The sequence below is a fragment of the Ischnura elegans genome, chromosome 3 (genome assembly GCF_921293095.1).
Source record: "Ischnura elegans chromosome 3, ioIscEleg1.1, whole genome shotgun sequence".
NCBI classification, from domain to species: Eukaryota; Metazoa; Arthropoda; class Insecta; order Odonata; family Coenagrionidae; genus Ischnura; species Ischnura elegans.
Genome location: NC_060248.1, coordinates 108,101,733 through 108,124,766, shown reverse-complemented (window position 1 = coordinate 108,124,766; position 23,034 = coordinate 108,101,733). Strand labels below are relative to the sequence as shown.

Genomic DNA, 23,034 nt, shown 5'->3' with positions numbered 1-23,034 from the left:
TCTCCAGGTATATTCTTCATCCATATGAAGCACTTGCCAATTGATGCCTAGTTCTTAGAATTAGAGGGTTTGCAAATTGTTCTGAGGTTCTTTATGTTAGCATTATGTCAATGAATGCATGAATAGTTACCTGGCTGGCTTTTCACTTTAAAAAGTATTCCAAAAGTTTCTAAATAATGCAAATGTTTTATCAGAGATTGTGAGTGATCCCTTGCATCTCTCTCTTAGCAATGGGATAGACTGCAGTTTAGCATATTCTTAGCCTACCTCAGTGTGGAAAAAGTCAATTAAGCATTGTGCTGGAGTTTTCGAATGGTTTAGTAACACACCGTTGACTATATAGAGCTAATATTTGAATATTCGAACTCCCATCGATCAGCAATGAAGGTTCACTCAAGTATTGGCCCAAAAGACCAATCCAAGACATGACTGATCTCACTGAGCTACAATCAAACAATTGCATTCAGGAAGAAATTTCATGGCCAATGTGGCATTGCTCCTTTCCCCCCTCCTATGAATACAACCATCATTGACTGTGGTCAGAAACTGTTGAATACTGAGGAAACAAGTTGAAAATTTTCATTTCTGGTTGAAGTGAGGAATACAAGGAGGAGTGCTTCTGGTTTTAATCTTGGAACATAATATATACCGATGCTTAATTTCTCTTCATTGCTACAAAAATCCATCTTGGCATTGATATTTCTGCCAATGTTTGTATCACAGGAACGGGTGAATGCTGGTCTTCCTACTTCAATTGCTGCCTCCACAATGATTGCTGTTGGAACTTCACATGGGCTGGTTCTGGTTTTCGATTCATCTCAAACGTTACGGTGGTGCTTAGGTGCTGAAGAAGGCTCTCACTCTGGAGGATGTGCTGGGAGTAATGAAGTGTCGGAATTTGGTGCTGTTTCGGCACTTTCACTTAACCATGACTGCAGTCGTTTGCTGGTGGGGTTTGCCAAAGGTGCCATTTTCATGTATGATTTAACTTGCGGACGCCTTTTGCGAACTCTGTCTGATGCTCATCCTCCTGCTACTGCTGTGCTTCACCTCAAGGTGAGTGGGTGTGCTGTATACCAGTGGAAAAACTAGGAGTATGCTTATGCCTCATTCGCATTACAATTGTTCCAGCGATTGTTGGAACTATCGTGCATTCACACGACGATGGTTGAAAACCTGTGCTGCCCTCTAGTGCTGACATCTAAAGTGAACGGGAAATTGACGGTTAGCAAAGTTGTTGAGGTATGCAGGGACAAGATATTACTGTGCTCAACGTGTATTTACCAAATAATTTTTCTTCCGCCCATATTCTTCCTTCCTAGGACAAATCCATGAAAAAAATGGAGCTTCATGAGCTTTTCGTCATTCTCTTGTCGCTTCCGTTTCTGGTCTCCCAGCGCCTAACCATCGTAAAGTGGCAACGTTCGGAACTACGTCAACTATTATCAGGACATGCATTCGCATAGCTAGTGCAGCCAACTATCGTTGGGACGATTGCTCGGACAATCGTAATGTGAACGAGGCATTAGGGGAGAGATTGGGGGGGGCACCTAGGTCGGCAACCCCCCCTTCCCCCATCAGGTAACTGAAGAGAAAACGTTTTGAAAAATGACATGTCTGGAAATATATTTTACATCATTTTGGCTCTTAAAATTTGGGTTTCACTTGTCAGCAGATGCAGTTATTATATGTATGTCAAAACTAGATAGCAGTTTTAAATAATTAATTTTATTTCTTTAAAGAGGCTTTGGGTGAGGATCTATCCCTATAGTTAAGCCACTGCTGTAATGCATGGATTGATAAATTCAAGATGCATATGATTCTCAAATGAAATTTGGCCAGTGAGAGAGTGTGCTTTTTTGGAATATTATTATCATTATTCTAACTACAGTTTATGTAACAGTTAAGGGGTGCATGGAACGAGACACACCAAAATGCTTCGAAACCCACTACCAGGCGTCCATAAGCTAGCATCATCAACCTTTGCTATTCTTTTGGAGAAAAATATCATTTTATACATTATTCAAAACATATTCTACCCACTTTTACCCTATGAGTTGTAAAGTATTCCCTCGACTCGAGGTTTAAATTTCTTTCAAAAGAATGTTTCAATGTATATGGATGAATATCCTTGATTTTGGGAGCTGTCATCAATTTTGTTTTCGTAAGAGAGAAATGCTGAAGGCAATTTTTTTGTGTTTTTAAATTGATCTGTTCAATAAATAATTGGTGTTATTTTAGGCTTATCAAGTCCCCGATTCTCCCAATTAAAGTAAAAAGTAAAAATTAATGATTTCAAAGGATTGGATTAAGAGTTCTGTAAGTTGCCAGGCGCTCTCGTCCTCGTCAACCGTAGGAGTATAAGGAAAGTCACGCAGAAAAAGGGAGAAGTCACATGTCGGAGAAATCACACTTTATTCTTCCTTCATTTGAATACATTACGTCGACTGCCCAGTGTACTGTCGTATCCCTCTGGTAAGCATTTTGCTGTTATTGTCTCGGATGTATATATGGCTCACGTTCTTAAGAAAGATGCCTTATGTGGCCATGCGAGCACTTCCTGTCGGGGTTGGGTGGTGGGAGAATCGTGGGAGCCGAAAGGAAAGGAGGTATTGCTGAGTTTGGATGGGAAAGGAAAAGTGGTAAGGAAGACGACAGCCACCTCTTACAGTTCCTAAATATTTGTTTCCTTTGGAAATTTAAAAGATGTTCAGCATGTTTAATATTGCCATGGCTAACAGTAAATTAGGGGCTTCTTTTAATGAGATTTTTTCATAATTTTCGAATTAAATAAGCAGAAAGAAAGTATTAAGCAAAGAATGACAGTAGAAAGAAATGGCGGTGTTGCGGCTAAAATTCACTGAAATAAAAGTTGACTAGCATGAAAGAAAATACCTACTGAGTCAATGAAGTATATATGAGGAATCAATGCTTTTATAGGAAATTCTTCCATTGGTATTGAGGTCAGGAGGATACTCTCTAGGCCCGACATTGTGGCGCTGCATGCAAAGGCTGGTGAGGAAATGCTCAGTTATCTTTTCAATGGCCTGTATCTACTCCTAGAGAACTATATTGTGTCAAAGCCATTAAATAGATCAAAATCTTAACCAAAGAAAATTCTCATACATATTAAAGGCCATATAAGGGACACTTTGTTTTTCAAACCTCAAAATGTTTGTTAAACTGATTGTAACATTGATAATGTGCATAGTGCATCAGTGCAATTTAATGAAAAATGTCGTCAGTGATATCAGCATTTCAGGTTCTCTTTGTGCAGGATGCATTACCTTGAAGATAATATGTGTTGGTTATGGGTAATAGATTTTTATTTTTTATTTCCATCTGCTATCATGTTATCTATCATGCATATCACTTCTAAAAATCTGAAAAAGAATCAGGACAGCAAAAGACGTCTCAGGATGCACATTCAGTTATTTTTGCGCTCAAAATTGAAGGAAATGCAACTATTTAGATCTGTGCCAAAATTTTAACTGTACTCTTACAATTTTCAAATATGTATAGTCAGATGCATCTTTCAATATGTATTTTTAGAATTGTAAGTTTAGGATTTTTTCAATACTTAAATTTGGTATGGAGGTACCAACAAAAAAAAAAGTTTGACCTTTAATTGATGGGTCATGTGACCAAATATGGGGCTTACCGTTGGCAGAAAAACATACTTTTTTAAGCTCAGCATGGTGGTGCAGTTGTGGTTTCAATCCACTTGGGGACTGATTTCACCATCTTGTCCTGTTTGCTCTCTATATCTTGTCTATAGAGTAGCAATTGATGAGATTATCAATATCAAAGTTTATTATTTCTCTTTATTTTTAACCATTTTGTTTATCATCTATAAACTAATTATATATGACCTAATTATTTTATGTTCATAATATAGCTATTCAAATTTTCCTGGTACGAAATTGATCAAGTCATTAAATTCTCTTGCAGTTCACTGACTCTCCTACTCTTGCATTGTGTGCTGATAGTGGTGGTTCAGTGTTTGAGCTGAGTTTCAAAAGGACAATGGGTGTTCGTGGTTGCGACTCCCGGTGTTTATTCTCTGGAAGCAGGGGTGAGGTGGTGGCTTTAGAGCCTTTGTTGCTGCTCAACCGTCATCCTGCTCAGCATCCACTCAGGGAGGTCATAGCTGTTGCTATGGCTACACTATCAAAGGTAAAGTTATTATCTGTTCAATTGTATTAGGCTCAACTATGTGGAAGTTAATACTCGAAAATGAAAAGGAGACTTCGTCCATTTCCACTGATTTATTTCGTCCGTACGACATGTTTCGAACCATAGAGGTCATAAGTACTTGATAAACTAATTATATAAGACCTAATAATTTTATGTTCATGCTATAGCTATTCAAATTTTCCTGGCACGAAATTGATCAAGTCATTAAATTCTCTTGCAGTTTACTGACTCTCCTACTCCTCTCTCTCCTTCGTAATAAATCAGTGGAAATCAACGAAGTCTCCTTTTCATTTTAAAGTTATTATCAATATTGATATGTATGCCATTTTCAGCACATTTTGGTATTGGTTTAACTCATTGTGATAATATTGAAGTTATTATTGCAACGCTACATTGTGATGCAGTGTTGCATTCTGTACGATGACCACACTTTTCGATGCCTTGCATAGATTTATCAACTTACCAACAAGGTCTTGGAATGCATCTTGTTCGTAAGTCGAGGACTTAATGTATTCGGGAGGATATCAACCCTCTATAGCATCATGGAGCAGCCAAAAGTTTGTATTTCACTCATGGATGTTGTTGATGCTGGATGGTGATGGAAATAGGATGATGACAAAAAACTGCCGAATGAATTCGGAGGGCAAGAGCTAGGCAGTCAAGAATTGTTTTCCCTGTAATCACTTCTCTGGCAAGATGACTTAAAAGCCAAACGAGATTATTTCAACCCTTTTGTATCAGAGCCTTGTGGAGGGAAATTTGTCCATGTTACGAGCCCCTTGAAAATTTGTTGCACTCCCCTGAACAAAGCTCTCTCATGCCGGCGGAAGGCAGAGGTTTGCACCAGTCCAAAGGCTGGGACCCATCTGAACAGGATGCCAATCCCTTTCCTTGGCCACTGTCTGTGATTGTAGACGTATTAAAAGAATCCTTCACCGTGAGAGCTCACAGTCAAGTGAGTGAAATAGCCATGTTTTATACAAACAGATATTTGCTGTTCCCATCAAATTTTTAATATATGAATTGAATTCCCTGTGTTCTTTAGAGCGTGAAGAAATTTTAACAGAAATTCTAACGTTCATATTGACGGATTTAGTAAATCTCTATCCCATATCTACTAATTTGGAACCAAACTGAACTCAGTTGATATTAATGCTAGAACTCCATTTGATAAGCAAAAAAAAAAGAATTCACCTCTACCTTCAGATTTATGAGATAAGCAACAAATATTTTTCTGGAAAAGTCACTGCAAATAGAATTGTGTAAACACGTGGAGGGGAGGGTTGATCTGAGTTGAGTGGCCGAGGATGGGCTTGGGCTCGCTCTAAGCTGGATCTCGAGAGGCGACCAAGTAGCTGGGTACATTGTATCCACGGCGGTTGCTTTCCTCTACCCTGCACTGCGTATACGTGGCATTTCGTTTGTTTTCGATGGAAAACTGATGCCATGAATGTGCGGCTTTCTTTCTTTGCAAAGAAAGTACTGGCTGCAAATGTGCGGAATTCGGCGCAAAAGGGTATTATATCATTTTGATTAAGTAACTATTTGGAAAGAAATTCACTTCCTTAGTCGCCAAAAAAATTTAGAGTGCATCAACGCTTGATTAGTTTAAATAAAAAGAAGGTATTGTCATTTCAGACCCATCAATCATCAATTTGATTTCTATTGAGCTATCCCTGGTAGGTGCGATTGTTCTAGAGTTTAATTACAGTCGCACATTATTTAGTTTTTTATAATTGGCATGTTATGATTAAAGAAATTCTGAGAATAATGACAATCACCTGCATTCTCCTATTGGATAACATTTGCTTGTTTTTTAATATAACCACATTTCTCCTAATATAGTCCCCCTCTGAATTTAGTCCTCCCTCTAATTTTGAGGCTTCAGTTTCTGGAAGAATTTAAAAAATGCGTTTGATTATAATCAAATCCCCCCTATACTTTTACCATGGGAATTTTTGGAAAAAAAGGGGGGACTTTATTCAGATAATTATGGTATTTGTGCGTAATTTAATTGCGTATATCATACTCATGACTCTTTACCTATTCAGTAGTGCATCTATAAGTACGGGAGACTGAAGGGACTAGAAATATTGGTAATGTTTTTTCTGTGATGATTCCTAAAAGAAATGTTCGTACGAACTTCGTTTTTACGAACGTCCTGGTTTTCGGTCCTGTGAACTTCGTAATAATGAGAGTGTACTGTGATACCGTGTGGAAAATGCTTCATGAAGTATTATTTAACATAGAATTCCTTCCCTATCATAAACCAAACTTGTGCTCACAGTTTGTAATTCCTGAAAAGAAGATATCAATATACATTCCATGTCCTGGCTCTTTCCCACTAAGTATGAGTGTTACTTGTGTGTTGCTGTGTTTTATTTCTATTCTGATTTTGAATTCCGTGCACACTAATTTTATGATCATGGATGCTATGTTGTAAATTTTATCAGTGTTAACAAGGCGATGAATGGGTATGCATATTTCTGCATTCCTATGATCATTATCTGCCAGTGTTGAGTTATAATATATGCATCATTGATGTGCTTAGGCTTGCCTGTAAAATATATTTTTTCTATTGTTTGGTTATCTTTCCAGGTGATAGTTGTCACTATTCGTCCTAGGATGAGGGTAGTTTTTACTCACTCTCTCCATTCATCCAATCCATCAACTCTTCCTCTCTTGGCATGGCAGTTTGTTGTTATCCAAGCTGCTGATGGGTCCAGAGTGATTGATCCAGTGCTGGCTTTTGCTAGGGAATCAACCATTCATTTTTTTCAGGCATGTATAAATTAATGGTGTACTTTCAATTCTAAGGAATTTCATTCCTTTTTGCTTTGTCTTGCGTAGTGTACTATGGTATTAATTCCATGATTTTTCTCAACCCTTAAACCATGCCTGGTAATGTTTGGTTCTCCCCTGCCTGATAATTATAGCAGTTCAGCTCAGATCATGAAGATTGTTGTGATTTGAATCAATCACATTTGAAACTAATTTACAACTTCCAATGGAGTTAGAATTTATTAAACTCAGTGCCGCATCAGGGCTTACATCTTACTTCAACATATTATGTCAAACTGCACTCAGAGCTAACTGATGCCATGCTGACGTGTGCAGTGCCACCAACTGGTGAACCACTCAGGAGTGCCAACATATACTTGAGGCACTTTTGACAAAGATTTTTGGGTAAAGCAGTATTCTATGGATAATGTTTTTCATGTTGCATTAATTTTAGGAAATACAGTGGAATAAAATATTTTTTCTTTGTCTATAGTGAAAGTATATAATGCCTCAAGTATGAATTTAATGCTACTTGCCTTCCAGTTAACGTTAACAATTTTTTTTTGTCGTTTGAAAAATGAAAATCTGAGTGATACAAAAAACTAAATGGTCTTCTAGAGCATGTTGGAAAATCCTATGTTTTGAAGGTTCACTTATTTTATTTCCATTAGTGTTACTATTATTTATGTAATAGCATTTTGTTTCTATTTAAATTTACTTTTGACTGAGCTATATTTTTCATCATTCACAGATGTCTCCAGATATGCGAGGAGTTGATGGAAATGGTTCCATTGGCCCTTTTGGGGGTACATGGAGAATTCGAATGATTCCACTTCGAAGGCTTGTTTTACCTCATACACTCATTGCCCTACATTGGCTTGATGTTAGGACACTTGCTGTAATAGACAGTTTGGAAAGAGTTCATCTCTTGGATGTTCGAACAAGGGAGGAATTGGAGTCACTGGATGTTTCTGACGTTCGACTGGTTTATGGTACTAGCCATTTTAAAGGCCTTGCCACAGGTGGAAATGTCAGCCAAGCAATGGTAAGTCTGTATTATCCTTTTATGTATTTATTTAGTATTACTAGAAACTTTTCGCCCCAAAGTTTCGTTTGTGATTTTTGTCAGTATAGTTTTCCCAAACCTTCCCAATCGATGATTGCGTAATCTTTTCCATTCTTAGTGATGTGAGTTTAGGGAAATAAACTGGAAACGTAGGCATTGATGCTTAAATTACTTAATTGTTTGAGGCGTAACTTGGTGAAAGCGATTCATAATTAAATTAAGAAAAAGGAACTTTGTACTTTCACATTAATATTTATTCACGACCATGGTTTCAACGTTAGACGTCATCATCAGGTGAACCCTACAGAGGTCCATCACATCCTTTTATACCAGGCTAGGAGGGGGAGGGCACTACCAATCCAATCTACCTTGCCAATCCTTTCAACCTAATTACCTTCCTCCCTCCCCCTCCTAGCCTGGTATAAAAGGATGTGATGGACCTCTGTAGGGTTCACCTGATGATGACGTCTAACGTTGTAACCATGGTCGTGAATAAATATTAATGTGAAAGTACAAAGTTCCTTTTTCTTAATTTAAGCTTAAATTACTGTCAAAATAGTCCCCAATTTATGGTTTTCTGGAAATGATGATGAAAATTCAACTTAATCACAGTGAGAGTTAGGCAAAACTATGTAGGTATAACCTTTTTTTCTAGTTTGTAAATTGAATTTTAATGGCTAGGATATATTTGGGTCAGTTGTATCAAGTAAAAGGCATATCAATTAGTAATCAAAATTCGTTTAAAGAGAACTTACGAGGGGAAACCAAAAATAACCAAACGGAAATCACTCCACAAGTGACTCCTTTAGTTTGGGATTCTCCCACTACATGCGTGTTAATTCACACTTTATGGGTCAGTATGCAAAACAGCATGGCTTTAGACAGTTGTAGGGAGCCCCTATGACAGTTTTCATTTGAAGAGTTTTTCGAACTCTTTGATTTCGGAAACTGCTGATAACCAAGAGCAGCGTGCTGTGTTGAAATTTTGTTTCCTGCACGGTAAAAGTGATTTGGATGCAGTTTATATGTTGCTTACAGCTCACAAAGGATGCGCCTTGAAAGAACTCGAGCGGTATTTGCATTTCAAATGTGGCAACATGTCAATCGAAGACATGGCCTGGGCCAGCTTTCCACATCCAGACCTGATGAAAACTTGGAAAAAAATCTGTGCCCTTATGTACGAGTGTAGTTGGCATACTATTGGTGATCTTGCTGAAAAATCTGGTCGTTCCAAGAGTTCTGTGCCGAGCATTTTGGGTGAAGATTTGCCCAACAGATGAATTGCGGCAAAATTCATCCCCTGCTCTTGATCTCAGATCACACAGCTTGTGATTTCTTTTTGTTCCCCTGGATGAAAATGGTGATGAAAGGGAAATGTTTTGATGACATTCTTTTGGTGAAAATAGAATCAAAGGCAGTGCTGTAAGGCATGGGAAAGGATGTGTACGAAAGGTGCAGTGGAAAAAACGTTTCGACCAAGGTATCAATGTTTATAGAGAGTAATTGAAGGCGACTATAATCTGTTCACTTTATCTTTGCTGATGATCTTACTTGAGAGCCCAGACACTCTCGGAGGGCTTTGCTATTGTGGAAGGGGTAGTGCCAAACGAGAGAGCAGGATCTAACTTTACATTGCCAAATGTACTATCATTTGCAAAAGTCTTGCAACAAATCGAGCGGCGCCACTTTCGCTCCATTGTCGATTTCTGGCCACCATTAAGTTTGAATGATCACTATCTAGGTATGAATCTTCATGGTAGCTCGGGAACGACTCACGAACGGGTCATCGTGACACGGGATTGAGGCGTAGGAAATCATTACGATGTTCAGTTGAGTAAACGAACGTAGATGTTGTTAAGTCGTCGCGGCGTTTGAGATTATTTTTGTACCCGTAGTTGACTGGAGTAGATAATTGAAATTATTTACCCGTTAAAAGAGTGGGTACCTATGACGCCTGGCTTCCAATGGTAAACCCCATAAGGCCGGCTGGGGGCACGATTTCGCCATTAGGAACACGGAAATCAACTCGCTCGTAACCCTTTTTTTAGGGATTCAACGTCGTTCAGGAGACTTTATATTAAGTTGCTGAAATATTTGTTCTGTATAGAAGAATTAATAAATGAAAAAAAATTAACTGGCAATTTTCCGGAAAAAAACACGACTCTGTCGTCTCCACCATATTTAATTGATTGGCATTAAATAGTTCTTTACGTAGGTTGAAGCTGATAAAGATAGCTCCATAAGCTTTCTTCTTCATTAATTATCAATTTGTTAATTGGATAAATATATTTACACCGATGGAAATGTTCCTTCGGAAAAAAAATGGAATTTTGATTGCCAAAAAAAACCGCTAGGCCTCATCGTTGCTAGCAGAATGTGTCTCTATTTTTACTGTTTACATATCTAGGAGAGGCTTAAATTTTTACGATAGCACTAACATACTTAGTGATCATGTCGCATTAATCTTCTTTTTGTTATAATAAATTAGTTATTGTTTCGATTTTAATATTTCGGCCATTATTATATTAGTTAAGTTGGACAACCAACTTAAAGAGTGACTTAATAGTACGACTTTTCCCTATCCATGAATGCCTCCATTGGTAAGGTTTCCAATAACAACAACGGACAGATTAAATTGAAAGTCAATTTAAATCAATATTCGCCCTTTTTTAGGGAGGGAAGTACTTTGCGCATCTATTAGGGAGGTAAAATACTTTGCGCATAATTTAGCCGCTCCCTCAGCTCTTAACGCTGAATCGGGTGCTCCCGGGCCGTAGTTTTGGTCAGCTAATAGCACTAATAGGTCCTGCACCTCGTCTTGCCCTACATCTGTATCGCAACTTTACCAGCCAGGGACGAGGAAGTAGGTTACCTGGAGTAAAACTTGCAGGCCGTAAGTGATTCTCACGTACTTCCAAAATAGTGTAAATAGGGCCAATTTGTAGCACTATCATATACATGTTGATACCACAATTTGCTTGAAGAAAGTACGCACTAGAAAAATAGTTGATAAATACCTCAAGATAAGCCTTTCCTATATTTAAAAATAAGCGCCGTGGTGCGTGCACGATTAAGGATTACCATTACATAGGTTATTCCTAGGATTGTACTTAGTAGATCAGCTAGTCTCACATTCTGTCCCTTTCCAACAAAATTACTGTATTAAAAAAACACTGATTGTAGAATACTGAAGCCTAAAGTTTAATAGTAAAATTCTTCACTTAATTTATATCTTTTTCTATCTCTAAGAAAAGTTTCCGTCACTGCTCATTTACGAAACGAAAAAGGGAAAAATTGTTCTGAAAAACTTTACTGGAGAAATTAACTTGGTAGGAAATGGCGACAGGTTGATGACAAATAGGCAGCATACTACATAGACGGACAGCATAATCGCTGCAAAATATCATTCATAATTTTCTTTTTAATCAGATAAAATTGATCTATTTAAGAAATTACGTATATGGAACCTTAGATTATTACGATAGTTCTCATTCCAAAGGTTAATAATTTTGAGCAGTTACGGACCTGTAAAGGAAACCATATAGCACTAGGAATTACATTCACCAGTGATTCTGATTTGAGTTCCTTCAAGAAAACGCAATTGATTCGTCCTACCGCGCTAACTACGCATGATTCCCGTCGCACGGTCATTTAAATTAGAAATTGTTGCAAAAAATGCTCAAATTCAACAGCTGGTACCCTCTTAACATAAATTTCAAAAATAAAAAAAAACTTTAAAATAAAATACGGCTGTGCACAGGATAAAAAATTTTCGGCCACGGGAAGGACTTGAACGCGGGCCCCTCCTATCAGTAGCCCGATTGTTTATCCACTGAGCTATTTCCAGCTCAAAGTCATCATACGGTAATTTTAATTATTTGATATTATTGTAACACTGAGCTCCTTCGCGTGCTTTTCCTACGGCTTCTCACTTGAACGAATTTGATGAAAATAATCACTTTCTCGGTATATTAGTCTATTATTCGTTTATATGATTATAACTTGAGCACGGAGGCTTTCGCATACTCTATGTTTTGGCTGGTTAGTATATACAATAGGAATATAATGATGCTGTCGCCTGCGACTTCGGAATGGTATCGTCTTTTTAAATTACTATTATTTGTTATTATGTTTCAAACTCGGTATTTGTATTTCTAACGAAGCAAGCGTATACATTCATTACAAACAGAAATTCTGTTAGGATTTGCTTACGTCCTTCTTACTCGACTTGAAAGGTTTTATGAAATGAGCTGCAGTTCCACTGATGCCTTAAACATAAAACGTATTGCCAACAAACACATTTCCTAATACAATGTAACCTACTAAATGCAAGTAGATAATTCAATTAATAATGCTAAGTAAGTATCTTACATTATCCCGAATTCATTAGTGTATATGTAAATGATTGCATCTACTTAAGATAACTTAATCATCAACGACATAGGAGCTTAGAGTTATTATTCGCATTCACACTAATTCAGCAGTAGAACATATTATCAAACAATATCTGTTGAAATCCGACAATCATTAAAAATGGGACTTTCAGCTGGAATTAAGTTTTCCTCGTCATACTTTGAATAAGTGGAAACGAATACATATTTACCGATTGACGGACGTCGGAGAACTCTGTTATTACTTACGCAACGATTAATGCCGATCAGCTTAACTAATTCATATTTTACGTGTTTGCTCAGATATTTATATGATGAAACACTGGGAATTTCAAAGCTGCCTCGTATCATATGTCGTAGATATTATATTAAAACATCAACCCGAGTCGATAGATGTAAACAAAAGTCTGCCATGTTCACAGTGAACGACTCGTGAATTTCCAGCTCTCTGAAAAGAGCTGAGATCACTCAAAAAGAGCCAAGCTACCAACTTTTTAAAATCTCTCCGAGGAATTACCTTCGATCTTTCCTACTGCATTAAATGCTACAATGTGTTTGGGGGAATATCATGAACATTAATTTCACTTAAATGGAAGCGGTCAAATCCCAAGACTGAAAAGGATGACAAAATACCTCACCCACCCAATGACCCGTTCTCCATGCATTGAACCATGAAGACTAGTATTGGATTGTTGCATACACCAGAAAACCATACAATTTCCGGGCACAATCTTTGTGGAGCGAAAGTGGCGCCGCTCGATTTGTTGCAAGACTTTTGCAAATGATAGTACATAGCCGCCCTATTTTGTCATCGAAAACTTGTGTGTCATGGGTGGTCACAAGCATTTTGGGGCCCTGATACAAGAGTCCTTCGGTCGAAACCCTGATAACTCGAGAAACATAAAATTGAAGGTCAAATTTTTGAAAGAGTGAATGAATTTAAATACCTTGGTAAATAATCAGCTCAAACAATAGTGAATCATGTGAGATTCAAAGCAGAATAAATTCAGCCAACAGAAGTATGAATGCCCTGAACAAACATAAAAAATGTTATCCATCGGAACCAAACTGAGAATTCATAAGACCATAACAAGAGCTATCCTTATTTATGTAGCAGAATCATGGGTTATCGACAAAAGAACGGAAAAGAAGTTAAATGTCTTCGAAAACAAAGTGTTAAGGAAAATTTTTGGTCCAACAAGAGAGAACGGAACCTGGAGAATAAAACACAATAGGGAAATCAGGAACCTTTTCAACTTGCCAGATGAAGTAGCCGAAGCCAAGAGCACAAATTGCGATGAGCAGGGCACATAATACGAAGAGAGCAAGAGGCCCTAGTGAAACAAGTCTGGGCAGAAAACCCTGATGGAAGACGACCTCCAGGAAGACCGAGAAAAAGATGGAAGGATGAGGTGCTGATTGATATGGGGAAAATGGGAGTCAGTGAGGCAGATACAGAAGTGAGAAAGAGTTGGAGGCAGACAGTTGGGGAGGCTAAATATCATTTGGGGTATAAATGGCCATAGGAGTGAGTGAGTGATACGAGACAATACATATACCTACTCATTGGTAAGGTACTGAGGGTAATCCTTTCACATTGTCAGCTACGATGCTAAATGCGGCACTGTTGGTGAAAGGCATACAGAAGGAGTTTGAGTTTTGGCAAACTGCTCCTCAAGGAGATTCACGATGTTTACACGATGGAGGTATAAGAGCAACTGAATTTCCGAAACACTAGGCTAAGCCTCCTATCTGCTGATTGCCAAGGGAAAGTCACGTGTCGAGAAACTTTCCCTTCCCTAACCCCACTTGCTTTCGCCAAACCAGCTCAATCGCAAAGATAAAATGAACTAAGTCTAAAGCTTGTAACTAAAAAAAAATATGAATATTTTAAAAATTTCAATGTTATTTTTAGGTCCCCCCCCCCCCCCTTGGATGTGGAATTTTGAATTCAAGTGATATTTCTCCAGTATTATACATATATGCTTTTTTCACTGTACTTATGTTTAGGTCCTTGCTGGGGAGAGAGCCTGCTACAATTCTGTTCTAAGCTTTGGAAATCAGTTACTATTGCTGGGCACCAACTCTTTTCATGTATTAACGATACGTTCCTGGAGTGACCGCCTTTCACATCTTATGAAACAGGTAAATATGGAATTAACTCCCTGAGCATGCTATTGTGAATTTGGGTTTGAAACTGCTGGTTACAAATTTCATGTATAGGTTTGTGTAAAATGAAACTGCCATTAAAGTCAGTGGTATGTATTTGATTTGAAACTCCAAAATTAGATTACTAAATTTAAAAAAATGAATTTGTCTTTCATATGATGATGTTTTTAACAAGAACTGATCTGCATCTTCATATCATCATTTTGCATCCTGCTGGGAAATAGTGCCTACGGGGATTGAAAACATGCATGCAAATTTTTTGTGACATACTTTCACAGTAGAAAGTCCAAATAATTTTAAGTAACAAGATTTAACATGAGTGAAATGTATAGAGATTTTTATGGTTGAATGGTGGGGTATTTATCTATGATGAATATGCATTCAGAACAAGGGTGTGATATGTGTCCAATAAAAAAAATTGCATTTAATGGAGCATAAATACGATTACTTGTGCTACAAAACAGTATATTTCTGTTTATGTGCCTCTTGAATGCAGAAGAGTTGAAAATGACATTATTTCCTTTTAGGGCAGACATTTGGATGCCTTAGCATTGGGAATGACCTTCTTGGAGGATTCAGGAAGGGTCCCAGTTTTTCAAAGAAAAAAAGGCTTTGTTCGTGAAAAGGTAAAATTTCAATTTGCTAATTTTCTTTGTAGTAGTGGCCTACATCTAGTTTTTATTATCCATCCGTCTAGTGAAGATTTATAAACAACCTTGCAGGCTACCATTTGAATCCTGGCTTAGAAATTATACACTGTATTTGTTCCTATTATCTTCATAGATTTATTGTGATAGTATCGCATTAGGTATTTTGGCATGAAATTTTTGTAAAAGTTTTTTTACAGTTTTTCTCATATTTCTATGCACAGCAACGTATTATTTTTAATAATTATAATTATATTTCCCTATACCTGACAACTTTATCCAAGTTTTATCACATTTTTTATGGCAAAAGCATAACTTTCCGAGTAAACAATTGGCACTTTTATCCTAAATTTATGTAAATATTACCATAATAACAATTCCTGAGGCTTTCAAATGTCACTGTATAAAATTTATTATTTTTGAAGTACAGTAAACTCTTGATTTTACGAAGGCAGTGGGACCGGAAAATTGGCACTTCGTAAAATCGAGTTTCGTAAATTCAAACCTTTTTCATAAGTCACGAAAAAAATGTTCGCTTTTGTTTCTTCCGCCGTTTTTTGTCTTTAGTGGTCTTATTTAAATGTTTTCAGTGGTTATTCTCGGTATAATTCATAGAAAAGGCTTTTTGCTATCGATTTATGATGTGAAAAATCGTTAAATAATTTTACCACCATAAAATTCCCATTTCTTGTTCATACTTCAACATCAACGATCGCTAAAGAAATTCCCGACCAGTTTAGAAAACGTAATCAAATAATGAATTGCAATGTTTATTATAAGAATTAACAGTAATAAATTTGTGGTTAGGAGCCAATAGCTACTATTAAGTATGCAAAAGATGGATATTTGTTTCTGACACCCACGAAATTTTAGCGGCAGCCGGCCTAACCGCCATTTATGTCGCCCTCTATCGCTCAGTGACGAGAAAAAAAGAAAAACAAGGGTCTTAGGCCGTTTCCAAAATAACCTTCGTAAGTTAATATTTCGAGTTACTTCGTATTTTCAGCAGAATGTGCTCTATTTTCACTGAGATTCAATTACGATCATAAATAACGTAGGATGTGATTATCTTCTGGCGAATATTTGAAGTAAATTCTGTTTGAGTTCTCCATCCGACTACTGTGTTCCATCATCTTCGCAGACGTTGCCATAAAAACCTAATTTCTTCATCAGGACTGTATTCTTCATACCGGGTGTGAGGTGACCTGTTCATATAGTATGTTTCTCTCCTTTTATGCCGACAGGAGCAAGGTTCCAACCGGAAAACGACAGGAGAAACATCTTACAGTATCGGAGAAATATAGATATAAACGTTATTATCCACATTGATTGTTTTCCTACAAGAGACGTTTTATCATTTCTCAACGTGGTTAAGTATTGGTTCGCAAGCGTGAATTCCAAAAAAATGACACGCAAAAACCTGTACCGTCACCTCATTTAGTTTTCGTGTTCCTTTCTCCGCCGTATTGAAAGTTAGGCAAAGGATCATTGACATAGAGAAAAGATTTTCTTAGTTTTAGCACTAAAAAATAGTCGCGCCATAATCGTAAATAAATATAGTGTGGAAAGAGCAAAGAAATTAATTTCAATTGAAAAGTCAGCTGAGAAGAAGAGAGACAATTATAAGCGCGGCACCATTTTCCCGATAGTGGAAGATACTTCTTCCGCCTCTCTCCGGTTAATAACTTCCCCCCGTTGCAGGTAAAGATGAACCATGCCCTTCTCCACAATCGGAGAAAGTTCCCAGTGGGTGGGATGAATAAGAGTGGGATGGGGATTGCCTGAGGGAAGAAGTGTGGTCAGTACAAGCACTGGTGAAGGGGGCAGGACAAAGAAGGGTGGGGAAATGGCCTTCAGCTCTGCCTCAGTCTACTTTTGGGGGCCGTATTTTTTTGCGACGCACACAAGCTCAGTCTCCTTAGGGAGGGAGTGAATGGGAAATGCTGGGGAAGGAGGGGTTTGGGATGCGTAAGGTGGGTGTCAGCAAGATCAGCCAAAAGCGGCAGGAGGGAAGGGACGGCTTTGGAAAGACGGAACCCCAGCATGGGAGAACGGGGAAGCGCGTGAGAAGAAAGTTCATGGTTAGACTTGGAAGTGCGTCTTCATTACGAGAAGCCTGAAATATAAATTGGCGGTAAATAGAGCCCAGTACTTAAGATATTTAAGTTGTTCATTCACAAAGGCCAATATATACACGAAAAGATATTATGGCGCGGATTGCATGTATCAACGTCCATTTCGGGATGTTATTAATTTCTGTTCCCATTTATAAATGTAGCAAATAGATTTGAAAGAATGATAATCATGAATAAAAATATCTAAATCGATATCCAATCGCACATGAGCAAAATAGATGAATGTATACATACCGATCCATCGCAAGTAATACCGCTCAAGCTTCTTCCGGTATAGGACTTAAAAATCCTGGATAATGCCTTGGTCCAAGGGCTGGGACTTGCTAGTCGAGTTCGGGGGTAAAAAGAGGACTCAAACATTAGCCAATTTTCGATCTTCCACGTATTTATGAACGGTGGCATTATCCATTATTAAAACAATTTTGCTGTTCTCTCCAGCAATTTTTCTCTGTAGACGTATAACCGTTTGCTGGAAAATTTCTCGGGTCATCCAGCTGTTTTTATTTGCATGGTAAAAAACGGGGAGGGCTTCCAATTTTACATGTTTTAAGCACCGTGGCCTTTCAAATTTCCCAATGACAACGGGCTTATTTTCTCCGTGCCCGTTTGGTTGACGCACAGCCCCACAGTAACACGCACTTTACTCTTTTTCCCCCCATGGCACCTTTGCCCTTTGAAACCCAGGGTTGCGTCAGGTAATGCATTAAAAAATAGCCCAGTTTCAGGGGCCAGCGAGGGTGAGCTCGTCGAGGAAAGGGTCCCGGATTAGGGAACCTTCGAAGTGCTTCGGCGAAAAGTAGTCAAGTAGTCTTCGAAGTACGTTCACAGCAGTGCAAAGGGTTAATTAGGGGTGTACGAAATACTCCGCGCGACCTTCCTGACATGTTAAACTACGAATTATTGTCGATGCTATGTTTACGAACAGGCACGTAAATATGGGCATAATGTCAGCCGCGATAGTTTAACTGAACTCCTACTCCCCCTAAATTCCCACAATGAGGTTTTTGGCGACCCATTTCTCTCCAAAGTTGCATTATCATTTACGATTTCGCACTTTTGATGGACCACAGTTGGAAGCGCTGATTTTTTAGCTACTTACGCCGGCGTAACTAGTTTTGTTGACAAATTTTTCGCCGTAGTTCGTATAAACGAATGCCATTTGCTCCTAGGGACCGAGCCGAGGTTCGTAAATTCAAAAAATTTCGTATAATCGAAACTTCGTATAATCGAATAGCGCCATGTATTTAGCATAGGCTTTTCACCGGGACCGCAATATCACTTCGTATAATCGAAAACTTCGTAAAATCCTGCTTCGTAAAATCAAGAGTTTACTGTATTAACAAAATGAACGTGATCATAATTTGCTATAATTTGGTCCCTATCTTCCAAATCCCATTTTATGGCTAATACTAATTCTGTCCCCTAATTCAATGTGTGTGTGTTCAAATTCATACTTGTAACATGGGTGGCTTGGAATAAGGGTGTCAGCTAAGGCATATGTTAACTTCTATAGAAGCTTTGAAAAAAAGTCCTGTATACATTTTAATGGGGCAAGAATTTTTGACAAAACACTCGAATGTGCAATGGCTATGTTTGATTAAAAAAGGAATGGAAGTAAAGTGAAATAACATCTCTAAGAAGCTTTCTTGCTGGTGTTAAATTTTTCTTCATCCTTTGAATGGGTTTGCTTTGCAACCGGTGAATGTTTTGCTTTTCTTATCCTTTGAGGCTCACTCATCCATCACTTCAAATAATCAGTTCTCATCTGTATTTAATGCATGCTATTATTTTACTTAAAATTTCCCGAAGGGGTGCTACTCCAAAAAAATTTTTTTGTACTTCAGCAGAAGCATGATATAATGAACTCTGATATAGCATAATTTCGTAATGAAGAACCGAACTTTCCGAATGAAATTTACATGTAAAAATGTAGGGAAGCTTCAGTTATATGAAATTTCACTATTACGAACAAATTCAGGCCTACAGTCCGGCCGCCGAGAGTTGTCCAATGACAGCTGAAGGGTTTAATTCGGGGTATGGGCCAAGGTTGCCAGGAAGAAAGGGAAACACCCACATCACTTGTAAGAAAAAGGCTTCCACAAAGAAAGGTGCTGGAAGGGACTATGAGCATGAAGGACTCAAGCGAAGAATCCCTTCTTGTGGTGATTTGAATGATGTGTTTGTTTTAGTGGTTAAGCCTTGTTTCAGTGCTTTGTGTGCATGTGACAATGTTGTATGACTAGGCAAGGGTGTGAGGTGTGTTTGGGGGACAGCAATTGGCTGCAAACCGTCCTGGTGCAGGGTTCTCCGACCCTCCTTTTGGGCTATCATCGGACAACTCACGCTGACCGGACTGTATGTCAGTTTTCATGTACGTCCTAGAATGTTACGGAGAATGGCATAGAGTGGGGAAGAGAGTGCAAACTGGGCGTGAGTCTCGGAGAGGAGCGCGAACCTAGACCTAGGCTCCTTCGATACGACAACTGATCCAAGCCGAAGTACCTCATCTGCTCAAAATTGTATCGTGAATCTCTCTAAGTTTACTGTTACATAACGATTGGAACTAAACCCCTATGAAAAAATTGTTTAAACCTTTTTCAATTTTTATGCATTCTTATACATTGCCATGGTAATGTATAAGAATGTATAAAATTTTGAAACAGGTTTTTACAATTTTTTCATAGGGGAAGTTTCAGTCACCAGTCAATTCATGCCATAGGAATGGAAGAAGGCCTGATAAAATCTACCTCCGGTTACCACCACTAACAAATTCTACAGAAACAAAACTAATCATGGCTGCACCTAATGAGTTTCCTCCCTTATTGCCCTGCCAGTGAGCTTGATGTCTTCTTTAATCATTGGGCCGGCCTTGGTGGCGGCGGGGTAAATCCTCGCCTGCCAAATAGGAGGTCTTGGGTTCGAGTCCCACCTGGGTAAGTTACCCCTATCCAGGGCATGGTTGCTTGTGTACATTAAACTGTTAATATGCTAATAAACCCGATGTAAAAGGCTGTATTGAGCTGTTTTCGGTGGCATGAAAATAAATAAATAAATAGGGCCAATTAAAGTTGTTATGTGGCGTAACTTACAAGGGGAATACACGACCTTCTCATCGCCGATCGAGCTCAAATTTTGCGAATCGGTAGTTTATGGGTACAAATGTAATATGCCGAAGCGAGACGACGCACTTCTAGTAAAATTCGTGGTGCCGCAAATCACTTTGCTTTGCATGTCTTTATGGTGAGTTCCATCCTGAAAATTGCAAATAAAGGATTAACTGTAGTGGTGAGGCAGTGTACTGGCCTTCCACATCCAAATCTCGGTAAAGAATTAAGGGGCATTCCTAAATTCAATCCCTGCGTGTAATGTGGATTACACTAGTTGTGCAGTACACCGTCCGTCGGATGGAACGTTAAGCCGTGGTCCCCTTGGCGCCTTTCGTTAAGAGCAGGCTAATGCCGACGCCGGGTTTCTATCCACCCTTCATCCTCAGTTCCTAATCCCAAGCTGATCCATTCCTGATTTAAATATTTAAAAAAACTCTTTTAAAAATATATTCCATAGTAGTAACAAAGATAAGAAAACGAACTTTAAAAATTTAAACAATAAAATTCTTAAAAATTAACACAAAGAAAAATTCCCTGAGCGAGCATCGATCTCGCTACCTTCACCTCCACAGACGGACACCGTATCCACTGGGCTGTCGCCCTATTGTTTAATGTGGGCGTTCAAAACAGCTTATATAGCGTACCTTCATTTTTAACGATTTTTAATTGCTTTTTTCTCGGAATTTTACGAGAAGTGCGTCGTCTCGCTTCGGCATATTACATTTGTACCCATAAACTACCGATTCGCAAAATTTGATCTCGATCGGCGATGCGAAGGTCGTGTATTCCCCTTGTTAGTGTGGGGAGAAGACTCAAGGCTGCACAATGGGCTGTCTGGCTGTTTACTCAATCATAATTTAGTCCTTTCGATTTCCCTGAGCTTAGTTTACTTATTTGCAACTTAAATATCGACCTCCTTATGCTGGTGCTCTGCTTCACCCAGAAAAAAATTTGTCCGCTTGCCATATCCGATGAAAACTTCGACTGATAGACAGGTTCCGTTCATAGAAGCAACATTTTTCAGATGATACAAGTTAATAATACTATAAACATCTTGGAACATTGATAGATAGTGTGAATTATGAACGACTAGTGTCGTTACATTAAAAAAATTATAGCTCATAAGTTAATAAGAACGATGTGTATTATGTTAACCAATTGTATTGGTTCTATTAAAAAGTATATGAATAAAAATCTACAAAAATGCAAAGAATTTTAGTTTTTCAATAACGAATTTCACAATGATGAACTCACTACTTTTTGGGTCCTGTGAAATTGGTTATATGCATAGAGGTTCTACTGTATTCATAGCTTCTGTTTTCTAGGTGTAATGGAATTGCCTATGTAAATATTGATTGATATTTGATCCTGAGCTTATTGCTTTTCTGGTTGTTGGTAATTTTTCCTTGAAACACATTTAGTGACTTTTACAGCATCCCTGCATGAATTCTTGGGTTTGAAAGAGTTTTTTCATTATTTTTTGCTGCAATTGGACTGGTAGCATGCTTATTTATTTTATTATTGCCCTTCCTAGCTTTGCATGACTGTAGAGAAGCTGCGGATGAGGTCTGAATTTAGGCCTTTCAGCATGGCATATCCAATTGATGCAAATTTGAGCCGAGATGAGACCAACATTATGGAGGACAAAGTAACTGCACAACAGTGGTCCTATACAAGGATTACAGTATGTTCCATTCTCAGTTACTTGTTTTCCTTTTATATTTTTTTCTGGTGAATTACAAATTTTACATCTGATGTAACCAGAGTACTGATTATGAAATGAAATACATACATAATACTGGATGGACATCAATAAATTTGCGTTATTTTGCAGTAACATCAAGAAGAAAGAGGATGTTGGAATTATGATGTATGCTAAGTTATATTCCATAATCAAGTCAATACCTTTATTGGGTATTACTTTCTCTTATTATTGCCAACAGTGATTTGCCAATGTAGTTTTATTTGAGTAAGGATTGTAATCAGTGCAATGAAATGAACTTTATTTGATTTTCTAAATTTTCTCTTTGAGGTACACCTAGAAGTCCAATGTCTTTGAGCTTCATTTAAATTACTGTGCATTCCTCTTGACATGAAGATAATTTTTGGCTTCTCAATTCATATTATTAACCAGCTTGAGCTTCTCATTGCCAACTTTAATTGCATTTTTAATTTTTTAAGAAAATTTTAATTTTCCCTCCCTTTTGACTTATAGGAGTGCTTTAATGCATATTGCTTTTCTTTTCTAAATATTATTGATGCAAAATTGGGATAGTCAGCCAGTTATTTTGAAGGGTCCTATTTTAGATTTGTATGTAAAAATCTTTTTCACTCCCACTATTGGACTATTGTCGCTAATCTCAAACATCATTAAGTGTTTTATTCTTTGTGTGCCTATTGAAGTTTATATTTTTTTAAATACAAGATCTTCATGATGCATATTTCATTTACTTTATCTCAAAAGCTATTTTATACAGATATGCCTTGTATTCACTCTCATTTCACTATCTCACATTATACATAAATCTATTTTAAGGATAC

The 23,034-nt window shown here is 37.9% G+C and overlaps 1 protein-coding gene across 4 annotated transcripts in view; it reads left to right on the top strand.

Moving 5' to 3' along the window:
• LOC124156334 (vacuolar protein sorting-associated protein 8 homolog) overlaps nt 1-23,034 on the top strand; it is a 59,607-nt gene that overhangs the window by 2,097 nt on the left and 34,476 nt on the right. For 2 of the 4 annotated variants that reach the window (XM_046530825.1, XM_046530824.1), the window contains 7 exons: nt 724-1,056; nt 3,952-4,176; nt 6,796-6,978; nt 7,730-8,023; nt 14,446-14,580; nt 15,132-15,230; nt 22,028-22,177. In XM_046530825.1, coding sequence (XP_046386781.1) covers nt 724-1,056; nt 3,952-4,176; nt 6,796-6,978; nt 7,730-8,023; nt 14,446-14,580; nt 15,132-15,230; nt 22,028-22,177 — 1,419 coding nt within the window. The remainder of the gene's footprint in view (nt 1-723; nt 1,057-3,951; nt 4,177-6,795; nt 6,979-7,729; nt 8,024-14,445; nt 14,581-15,131; nt 15,231-22,027; nt 22,178-23,034) is intronic. The other 2 variants (XM_046530826.1, XM_046530827.1) reach the window with 2 other exon arrangements.